This window comes from Nipponia nippon, unplaced genomic scaffold, assembly GCF_047370975.1.
Source record: "Nipponia nippon isolate SJK-2023a ecotype South Korea unplaced genomic scaffold, ASM4737097v1 scaffold_4, whole genome shotgun sequence".
NCBI classification, from domain to species: domain Eukaryota; kingdom Metazoa; phylum Chordata; class Aves; order Pelecaniformes; family Threskiornithidae; genus Nipponia; species Nipponia nippon.
The window spans coordinates 328,230-339,575 of NW_028262358.1; the positions used below are offsets into that span (position 1 = coordinate 328,230).

Here is an 11,346-nt window from a genome sequence, read left to right on the forward strand (position 1 = left end):
CAGATTCTCAGCTGGTGTCAGCTGGCACCGTGCCACCAAAGTCAATTTAAACAATTTGAGACTCCGGCCCCGCAGCCCTCCGGTCCTCAGCCTCCTGTGCAAACAGCCCCGCCAACCCGCGCCAGCCCTGCTCCCCAGACGCTTTGGAAGCGTACGCGTAAGTGACAGGTAGCGGCACTAACGCAACTCCTGCTTCCCTGGGAAAATACACGGCTTTCACTAAAATGAAACAAAAAGCCTTTGTTATTTTTTTAAAAGAATAGCCTTATGATCAAGGCTTTAAAAACAAAACCACCAATACCGTCGTTTCATTTTACAGTCTGTTACGCATGAGCTGATGTAAAATCCCTATGGATTTTAATGTTAGCGCACAGTAATGGGTGGTGACTGATACTTTTTTTTTCATTCTTCTCCTTTTAAGTTTCATTATCTTTCCAAAATCTTCTCCAATTTCTCTCTCAACTTGCTTTCATCACCAGCGGCATGCCGGAGCGCTGCTTCATCGCACCGAGACGCCGAACGCCTGATAGCCTCCTGCAGGAAGGCTGGATTTCAGGAGGGGCTTGGGAGCCACCAGATCTCGTGCTTTTCACCACAGGAAGCTCCTAAGACTGGGAAACTCTAGATGTAGCCACACACAGCTCCCGTCCCTTCGGGTGCAGCGGCACCTGCAGCTCCTCCTTGGTCTGATCTGACACCAACCAGCCTGGGGTGCTGCGACCCACGAGAAACGGGTTTTACCTTACCGAACGCCTGACACCCAGGAAATCTGGGAGAGGAAGGGATACCAGGAGGCTGTGTGGCTTCAGGGGACACCACCAGGCCACCGGCTGCCCACAGCTCGGTCCGGTCTGTGGCATGGACGCCCTGGGAGGCAGCACTCGGGCACGTCACCGGTCAGGCACACAGCCACTCATTCCCAGGATAAATCTCTAGGAAAGTACCTCTTACAGGTCTCCCTCACCCTGGACACAGCATCAGCTCTGCCTCTGCAGCCTTAACTCCAGCAAGAGGTGCAACACCAGCTATAGCCCACATGGCGATGGCTCCTGAGGTCTCCCAGGTCCCCTGAAACACAGGGACTGCCTCCCGGCAGCGAGCAACGCCGAGACAGCACTCCCGCGACCTCTCTTTGGATCGTTTTTTGACCCAAGAGGCTCTTACATCACTCAGTTATGCTTGTGGAAAACTCCTCCACTTCTGAACAAGCTTGATTTGTTGCCTCCTCTGATTTAGTGCAAGAATAAATCCAAAGAACATGAAACTCATAGTTTATTTTACTGTGTCAGCAGTAAAATTAACTTAAGGGGTTTTTTTAAGTATCACCTCTTCTTCTCCCTCCCCTCCAACGACATTGCTTTCTGAGGAGTCCACAGCAACAACACCTTGCCGTGAGCACAACTGATGAAACCTGTTGAACAAGCGTACCATGAACAAGCAAGCTATATATGACAGCTTGCTGGGTTGGAAGGAAGCTCTTTGGGACAAGGGTCTTCTTAGCTCAGTTTTCACAACAGGACTTGTGAGAATGCCAGCACTAGCCAGTACATTCGATATTGTGGCAGGATGGTCTCTGCTCACCTGGGCCTGAGATGCAAAACCTGTGCTCCGTCAAAAGATCTTAACCACGGTACCGTACGTTGGTTACGCCAAGGGACCGGTCCACCCACCCGTCAGCAGCCTCCATCCCTGGGAGGACTTTACGCCACCCCGTCAGTGAGAGGCCGCGGTCCGCAGGGCTCTACAGCGTCCTCCGCCCCGAGCCCTGCAGCAGCACCACGGCACCCTTCTGCAGGGAAGGGAGCAGAACGCCTGTATCAGGTAGGGTTGCGGCCAGAATCCTCACCAGCTCCGGTGCTGCATGGCCACTTACTGAGCACAAAAGCAAGGCATTTAACAACTCTTTTCTACTTGCCATCGCCCTGTGGAGTTGCACATCATACATACCTACTCTCTTTTAACAACAGAAATCAAATGCTATGAGCCATTTAGTACACGTCGTTGTGCGTAACGTCAACTGACGTGGCTTATGTTCTCGTTTCCCCTAAAATGAACTGTTGCACTGTCTCAGCGTGTGCAACGTTCATTTAAAAGAGTTTCTGTCCCGTTCTTCCCGGGAGCTGGCAACAAAATACAAACCAACTATCCCAAAGAGGTGCACCGAGAATTGGAGGGCAGATCTTCTCAGAGGAGAAAGGAATGCCCATGTAAGGCTCGTTTCCCCTCCTGCTTTATGTTACAGGATGTTCTGGCCATCTTAGGGAAAAAAAACAGCTGAGTCTACCTCTGAATGAGAATTATTTTAACAGCAGACCCGTCAGTTGTTCGTAGTTCAGTTAGCATGCTTTTGGCTTGCATATCAAAAAGATTCTTTTCCTGGACTTTAGCAAGCTCTTTCCTAATCGAGCTATTAAAATTTGTTTGCAGTTCTCATTTGATAGGTGATGCCTGCTGCAGGAACCAACGCTGGGGACGAGCCTCGGTGTACCGGTTTCCTTTAGAAGAGCATGCTCAGCACCATCCAAACACGTCTTTCTGCTCTTCCACCACCGCAACAGATGAGATACACTGCGCTTACAGAGAACGCCCTGGCTGCACGCTTGTTATCCCTCAGCCACCGCGGGGCCACAAGAGACTTCCTGGGGCTGGTCTGAGAGGACATGTCAGGACACCGTGGACTGGTGCACAAACCCACCTGCAGATCTGCACTCCGTGCGGGGCTCTGCCATTCCTGTGCCAGGAGAGTCCTGCAAACTCCTCTCGTATCTCCATTTACCTACTTTATAATTCGAGGACTCATTTCGTCCGAAAAGGCTGTGGACTGAGGAACGGCTTGAGTGAGGAAGGATCTGGTTAACCTTGTACACACACGAGCCCACTTGACGTCAACCGGATTACTCCACACGCTGCAAGTCAAGCGCTCGCCCCCTGGATCATGGCCTAACTGCCTATGGACACACAAACATGGCTGGTAGCCAAAGTACCGCACACACTACTGGAGGTATAGAAAGGTCAGACCAGACTCTGCATCTCAGCCACTTAGCACAGCTGCTCAGCTCACAGCTCAGCAAAGGAATGTTTCAAAACAACAAAATCCGTGCCTCCGAACCAGTTTTCACACTCTCTTGTGCACAAGAGCGTTTTTCCTTTATGAAAGGTATATCCCCTTCTCTGCGCACACGCTCACATCCACCGACGCAGCATCCGCGACCTGCCCTGCCAAAGGCAGCCGGCGGAGTGGAGCGAGAGGACGGCGCGGAGCGGGAGGTGTGACGGGAGACACGCTCCCACTCCCCTCTCCTCTGGGCCTGCGGGCAGCTTCCAGGTCCCAGGCAGGACTTGGGGACTATCTGCTTCCCACAGGCAAGGCATATAGGCAGATGACATTCAATCCCACCTCTTCGGCGGTCGCTGTTAGCCAAAAAAGTCCATAAAAGGCAAATAAAGTCCCAGCAAGCACTGTCCCACACAGCCTTCTCCCTGGATACCACATCTGGGCTCCTCTTCAACGCCTCCCTTTTTTTCAGAAGAAAAAGACCCAGGACTTCTCCCTGGAGCCCTTGTGCAGTACTCCTAGTTTCAGGGATACCATCAAAAAAACTCAGCTTAAACATCTTCAGTCCACATCAAGGCTCAGCTTTTAATGCAGCCTGGGGTTGTCTCCAGTTCCTGTGAGCTTCTCTTCACCAGCCCTTGTTGCTGGATGCACCGTCCCATCCTCCTCCCTTTCCCTCCTTATCCTTCCTTAACCCCCAACAGCCAAACACAGAGAGAAATCCCCTCATTTCCAGAGTTTTCCCAGCCTGCTCCTGAAGAAAAGCTTAGCATCTAGAGATCGTACCCATTTTACTTTTAAATCTGAGTGTTAAGCTGAAATCCAGCCATGCTATGGTACGAACACATTGACTGCATGTATTTGATGTCTTACGGAGGTACAGATGTTCCTTTGATGTAGTTGGCTCCATTGCCGAAGCGATGGAGGCCTCAATGCCCTCCAAAATTCCCGGGTACTGTGGGCTAATCCCATGGCCATCTCCATATCAACGCAGCTCCATTGCCATTTCCAAGCTGACAAAATCAGATCTATGTCTTGCCTGAACGGGCACTTTTCTGACTGCTGTGCAGACTTGACCTTCTGTGGAAGACGATGCAAGAAAAGATAACGTAAACTTTGCTGGGAGACAAGATAAAGGGAGATGGAACTGCCCCTTAGGGGTTTCAAGTAGCTAACTGCAAAATCCCAAATGCGGATGTCCTTGGCAGTAAATAACGCAAGGACAGGCTGTTCAGAGCTGGAGGAGAGTCTGACAGTCCAGCAATGATTCCACGGAGAGGCAGAGGTAAAACACCTTCATCCCTTTAGGGTCAGCCAAGAATCCATTCACGAGCTGCAAATTACACACATTTACCACTTTCATTTTCACAGTATTTGCCTTTGATGCTGTGAGTAACACAGCTTTGCTGCAGACCAGCCACAAAGATTTACTCACTGCGCATCCTTACTCTTCTGAGAGCATGTCTACAGGACACGATGATGAAAGCGGCAGGACTATAAACATCCTGCCCACACCTGGGCATGCCCACTGCTTCTTCCCGTAAAGCCACAGAAGCGGAAAAAATTAGGATGAGGTTGCCACCGGCTCTTGGCATTGATCTGACTTGACTCATAGCGATATTAAAGGTAAAACCTAGACAGAACAAAGCTTTTGAAAATCCCCAGCGCTTTCTACAATCCCACGCTTAAAGACTGGTCTAGAGAAGGACATGGAAGATGAGGCTGGAAAAAGCAAACACCCTTCCCGCCCCCCCCCCAAAATGCACCACTGCAACTCAACTGCCCGGCTGCCGGCTGTAAAAGCGGTGTGCCTCAGAAGAGGCGGCCAAGCACAGCCCTGTGACAGCAAGATGCAGCGCAGCAGATATCGCTGTGCCTGCGGAAGAAACCTGCATTTTCGCAGAAATTGCCTGAAGAAGTTGCACTGGTTTCTAACTAACGGCAATAACAAGATGCATCCCTCAGGCTCTATGCTCCATGAATCCCACGTGGTTTCCATTTGTAAAAACAAGACTCCAAAGTTTTCAGTGCCAGGTTTCATGAGACCTGGCTCTCTTCTTTGAGTCTTGCTTTAGGGAAGGCTCTATGAAAACTAAATTTTCGATGCTTCCTTGTAGATAGGAAAGCTAGAACAGGTAACTTAAACCACTGCAAAGGCACAGAAACCAGAAGAAAAAAAAAAAAAAAAAAAGATTATTTTTCTAGCTACCATAGAGTTGCCATCAATTTAAAGAGAGAAGGACAGAGACAAGATGGAGAAAAATGCCCTGGAGCAGACTAACGCTTAGAAGCAGGGTCAGCTCCAGGGGTGAGGGCAGTTTTCCAGTTGCAGGGCTGGCTGCTGATCTCCTGAATGACCCTCTCCCATCCCGGGCAGATTTTTTTCACAGTCTCACTCCCAGGAGACTGCAGACATGAGTACCTGCCATATGAGTATGTGACAGGTCTACGCGAGCCTTTCCTTTTGAGAATCTTTGACCAAAAACGGACAGCCAGGCTTCTCAACATTAAGGACCATATAAAATTAGCAGCAGGAGGGAACTACTAAAAAAGGGCTTAGACAAAACCAACAAACCATGCCCACCTCACCATAAGCTCTGCCATTCTGACCATGGCCACCACCCAAGGGCTCTCTGTTCAGCCACGGCTCGTTAAGATCCCTCACCAAGTCATTTTAGTGTGCTAATTTGGCAGAAAACTTCCTTTATTTATGCTGGGCTAGTTTTCTGCTAGGTTAGCTTGCTGAAAAGAGGCCACCGAAACTCCAGAGCCCATGCAAAGAGAGGCAAGGAGGGCAGGAGCAGCCACAAGCAGCAGACGGGGCAGGACTGAGCATTTACAGCGAGATCAGCGTCGGCAGATGTGGAGCCACAAGCCTACCTTCCCTTAACAGGCACTGAAGAAATGACGACCGTTGAGTTTTTCTGCTATTCACCGCCTCGCAGCCTTGCGCTGGCTCTGTTTATGAGCAGCTGGGGAGGCCAGCAACCTTTCGCCTTCATGCCCTGCCGAAGCCGGAACTCCCAAGCATCCTGCATCCACATCCTGAGGACCAAGATCCCGTGATTTCAGGTGCCACGCTGGAGCTTACCTCAGGCACCCCCCTTTGGCAAGCTGACCAGCCTGCCACGCATCCTGGCACTTCCGTAGCATTTTAATTAAGTGGACTTCGAGCACTGGCAGGTACGGAGATCTGGACATTTTTAAGGCAGTTCTTCAGGGAGACCCTGCAGCAAGCACAAATTCACAGCCAGGCGTACAAGCCCTGCTCTGTCGATACCGTAAGCAGATACTGAAAGTTAAGCGCATCTTTAAGCACGTTCCCCCGTGCTCCTTCCAAGCACGGCCGCACGCCTCGTCCCTGCCGCTCCCCGAGCTGCAAGCTGCTCAAGAGAAGACCTCGCTCTCCGCCGGCTGTTGGTGCAGGACCTTGAACAAGTACTAAATAAATGAACAAGTCATTTCCTGCAAGGCCAAACAAGCTCCCTGCCAAAGAGGTCACATACCACACTCTGGCCTGATGCCTCTCCCTAGTTTATGAGGGTAAATTCCCATATCCAGGGGTCCAACCATTACAGCATTACATCTGGGCTAGGATTACTCTCGCTGAAGCTAGGATTACGCTTCACTGAAGAGGTGAGGAAAACAACTGCTTTTGTGCTTTCATTGCATGACCTCTAAAGTTCGGTTTGGGTTTCTTGGTTTGCACAAACCAAAACATTCAAATGAAATCAGGGAGTTTTCGCTTAATTCCCAGCTAGAGGACCAGGATCTGTCACACCGAGGTTCTTCAACGCTGTTTTGGCAGCAAGGAGATCTGTAAGGAAAAGCCCTCTGAGGCAGGGCCTGTGACAAAGCGGTCGGGAGGAAAGAGCCCACGCGGTTCAGTCCAGTCTGGTGAGCTCCTCCAGCCAGCGCCGGGCTGGAAGGCAGACACGCTGGGATCTTCGCTCCCCATCTCCCACCATGCCACCCAGGATCGCTTAGAGGCTTTCTGTAAGCGTTATCGTGACGTGGATACTCTCACACACACGCACACCCCCCGCAGCCCACAAGAAGGACTAGGCAACTATCAGTCCTGTAAAAGCAGCCTGAGCTTTGGATTTGGAGTAAGTCTCCGAGCGAGTCAAAATGCACTTGGCAGGCCCTGCTCCACCATTCTGAATACTTCACTCCCGTCAAGTTAAAACAAGACTTAAAAGCAACCCAAATCTTCCACGCTTGAATCACGCAGGCAACTCCGTTCGCTTGGATGTGCCCATCCCCATGAGTAAGGGCTGCAGAATCAGCCCCAGCTTTTCCTTACCACCCTGCCAAAAACACAGGCACACAAAAAGAAGAAAAGAAAAATCCCACTGACTGATGCCCCTGCTATTTTTGCTGTCCATGACAGCGGACTGGTAAAAGGCCTGACTCAGAAGCCTCCCTTGAAAAACCTGAATCATCACAGTTTGGAAGATGGTCTCATGTAACGAAGGAGTCTCTCTTCCTCACTCCTCCCTCTCTTTACAAGAGAGAATTTGAGTCAGACTGACGTGGGGGGGGAGAGGAGAAAGAAAGAAAGAAAGAGAGAAAGAAAGAAAAACGAAAAAGAAAACTTCATGCCTTGCTTGGCTCCTTCTGCAAGGATGGCAGAGTCAGGTAGAGGTTTGGAAGCGACTGCTACTGTTCCAGTTAATGAGATGTTTCTATACCTTTCCTTCACCTCCAGTCCCCTTCAGCAGACCAAAAAGCATCTGGCAGACCAAAAAGCATCTGGCAGCCCAGTGGCTGGCAGCTGTATTTTGGGTCTGCAGGGCTGTGTTTGACCTCGGTTACACTTCTTACTTACCAGCGTGACTTCATGTCAGAGCGCAGCCGTGGACTTACACTGCCTGGAAGAGAGAAAGAGGCGCCCCAGCTGTACGTTCACTGCCCGGATGAACTTTGTGAACTGGGATTTCTTCTTAATTTGCACTGTATCTATTTTTGAAAGCCTGAGCCTTGTACAATATAAAGATCTTTGGAATGACCTTCACGTAAACATTGTAATGTTATAACACATTGTTATTACACATCACAGCATCAGGAGATCTTAAAATGACTTGAAAAAGAAGGCCTCGTTTTAGAGACCCAGCCAAGTGAGACATGGAAAGATTAAGTCACCCAGCAAAGCAGTGGGAGCCACCAGAACAGAAACCCCGATCTTGTGCCCTGTCCTCTGGAGTCGCCCACTGCAGACGGTTTATCAGTTACAACGCTGTGGTTACCTGCCTCCTCGGGAGGAGCTCTAGCCTATTCCTTGCAGGCAGATGCAAGTACGTACACTTTCTGAATGGGGCTTTGGCACCTCGCACCCCTCTGCAAACAGAGGCCACCCGTGACTCGAAAAGCCGTGCTCCTCCGGATCCAGGCGGTGGCAGAGACAGTGGCTGGGGGGAAAGGGATTGACTAAGAAAAACAGCAGCGTTAAAAGCGAGAATATATCATCTAAAAAGGTGATTCAAGCCCAGGATTGCTGGGCTGGATCGCACCTCGATGCAAAGGCTCTAGAGGAGCAGCAATCACTCCAGCATCCCCGCTGCACCCCAATGAAACCTACGCCCAGCTTTCGCCACCGTCAGTCTCTCTGGCATCGAGGATGCAAGTGAGCCGCGTGTCAGCCGCGTACACTGCGTACACTCCAAATACCGCAACCCCCTGCTAGCGAAAACTACCCTGGGAGCGCAGGGGAAGGCTGCCGCCTCCTGCCAGGGCGGCGGGAAGGGAGATGCCATTTGATAGAAAAGCACTGCAGTCTAATCAAAAATTTGCATTTGATCTTAAACCACACATGTGTACATGAGAAAAATATTTAAATCACTAAATCAAAACACGTCTTTCCACCTCCTATCTAATCGTGATGCAAACTCCAGAGAGCATCAGGCTGTTGGCTGTAAGCGAGGTTCCAAGAGAGCCCGGTCCCTTCGGTCCCACGAAGAGGCGGCAGACGCAGTGGGCGCTGTGGAAAATTTCCACCTGTGGAACCATTCTTCTCGTTGTCGCTCCCGTCTCTGCGCGGCAGCAGGCGCACAGGGTGCCGTGTCTATTGTGCCAAATGCTATTTCTCATCTCTCAGATTAATTTTAAGCTAACTCTGATCACAGCAGGAGATACTCTGAAGCAAACTGAAGCAAAACAGAGAGAGCCCTGGCGAAGTTAGCAGTGCTGGCTGGGGAATGCTCTGGGCAATTCAAGGAAAGCGCAGACAAATTCACCTGCAGCACAGACCTTTACAGCCTGTGCCGCCTCTACTCAGTGGATGGAGCTCCCTTCCGCATCAGCGGGAAAACCGCGTTCAAGGAGAGCAAAACACGGGATGGGAACCCACACTGCCCTTCGGAGAGAAGAGCGCGCTCTGTGCCCCATTTAAAATAGGTCTGAAATTTGCCTTTGCCACCTCATCTACAATTTATCGTGTGGCGCAGGCAAGCAGCAAGCAGCCCATCTGCTCCGCTGGAGAACAGGCTGGAGATGGCTCGGTTTCCCACCGACAGAAAGTGGGAAGAGAGGACCGGTCTGGCCCCGCCGGCACGAGAGGCAGAGCACAGCAGAGGAAGCAGCACCTTCTCACCAGCAGTCTTTGGAGTTTATGTAAAAGAAGGACCGGTATCAGTATCGTACATCCGCACATACTGTGTGGGTAGACTTAAATATACTTAAGTACAGGCATACACCCCTGTTTACTTACAGCGATGCTCCTGTCTGCCTTTCCTGGCCTTACTTCTCAGAAGCAATCACCACGTTCATGAAAAACAAGTGTAACTTTTAGAATACATATATAAAAAAAGAAAATTTGATTAATTTCAGGACACTGAAGTCCCAAATCCTAAAAGCCCATCCAAGCATTGTTATACTCCATGAGAAAAACTGCGTTCAAGTCTTAGTTGGTGTTTGTGCTCTTTCCTAAACATGAGAGCATTCCTTACACCATGCTGGACACCGCGAAACCCTTAAGACGCGTCTGTTTATTTAAAAAGCAAATTCAAGTCACGGAGGGGTACGCTCTCCTTCACTTAAAGGAAAATAAGCCTTGCGTAAATTCTGCTTACACTCACATATTTGCAATGCAAAAAATAAATTGCTTGCTATCACCCTCTGTGTACAGCTGGTTACAAAACGAAGCAGGAGGCAGCCACTCAACACCCGAGAGCGACTGTCACTCTTCCAAAAATCCCTTCCTCGCAGAACGGCACACGGGAGCCCATTCAAACCGCCCGAGCCTCCCCGGCGGGGCCGCGGCTGCCCCCGCCCCGCAGCCCCCCGGAGCCCGCGGCCGCGGGCCGGCACCGGCGGGGGCTCCGCCGCGGGAGGCGAGCGCGCCCCGGCCCCCGCTGCGCCCGGGGCCGGCGCCCCGACCGCCGGGGCCGGGAGGGACCGGACCCGCTCCGCTCCCACCCCGACCGCCGGGGCCGGGAGGGACCGGACCCGCTCCGCTCCCACCCCGACCGCCGGGGCCGGGAGGGACCGGACCCGCTCCGCTCCCACCCCGACCGCCGGGGCCGGGAGGGACCGGACCCGCTCCGCTCCGCCGAGCCCCGCTCCGCCGGCGCTGCCCGGCTGCGGCCGCAAGCAGGCGACGGCCCCGGCCCCGCGGCAGCTCGCTCCCGCGAAGTTTCTCCCCTCTCCCGGGGGCCGCCGCCACCCCCCAGCGCACACCCGCACACCGCCCCGGCCCGGGCAGGGCTCGGGCTCCGGCACCGACCCCCGCGGCGGGGTGGCCCCGGATCGCCGCAGCCGCCGCGGGCTTCGCCTCCCCGTCGCCGGCGCCCGGGGAGGAACCACCTCCGCGCAGGTGACCCCACCCGCCGCAGACTCACCGCCGCGACCGGCCGCGCAGCCGGCCAGCAGCAGGGCCAGGGCGGCCAGGGCGCCCAGCTGCCCCCGCAGCAGCTCCCCGCGCCGCCTCCGCCGCCGCCGCTCCGCCGCCGAGGCGCCCATCACGGCCGCTCCGCTCCTCCGCGCCGAGCCGCGCCGCGCCGCGCCGAGCCCAGCCGGGGCTCCGCAGCGCCGCCCCCGCCCGCCCCCCGCCGCCTGCGCGCCGGCCGCCCGCCCCACCGGCCCTGCGCGGCGCGGGCAGCGGGCGCGGCCAGGCGGGACGGGGAGGGACGGGGAGGGGAGGGGAGGGGAGGGGAGGCGACGGGGGGGCGAGCAGAGGAGGGACGGGGCCGCCGGGGGCCGAAACTTCCCGGCCGGCCCCCGGCCCCCTCCCCGCCGCCGGCGTGCGGGGCGGCTTCCTGGGCGGAGAGGGGGCGGGGAGCCCGAGCCGCCCG

General features: G+C 53.6%; 1 protein-coding gene across 10 annotated transcripts in view; it reads right to left on the reverse strand.

Annotated features, from left to right (window-relative positions):
* The window catches only part of SLC24A3 (solute carrier family 24 member 3), a 197,734-nt gene extending 186,638 nt beyond the window's left edge, over nucleotides 1–11,096 (reverse strand). For 5 of the 10 annotated variants that reach the window (XR_015708928.1, XR_015708927.1, XR_015708926.1 and 2 more), the window contains exon 1: nucleotides 10,894–11,096. Coding sequence is in view for 7 of the 10 variants with exons in the window: in XM_087777234.1 (XP_087633360.1) it covers nucleotides 10,894–11,014 (121 nt within the window). In the remaining 3 variants the exon portion in view is untranslated. The remainder of the gene's footprint in view (nucleotides 1–10,893) is intronic. The other 5 variants (XM_087777233.1, XM_087777232.1, XM_087777231.1 and 2 more) reach the window with 2 other exon arrangements.
* Nucleotides 11,097–11,346: the final 250 nt, after the last annotated feature.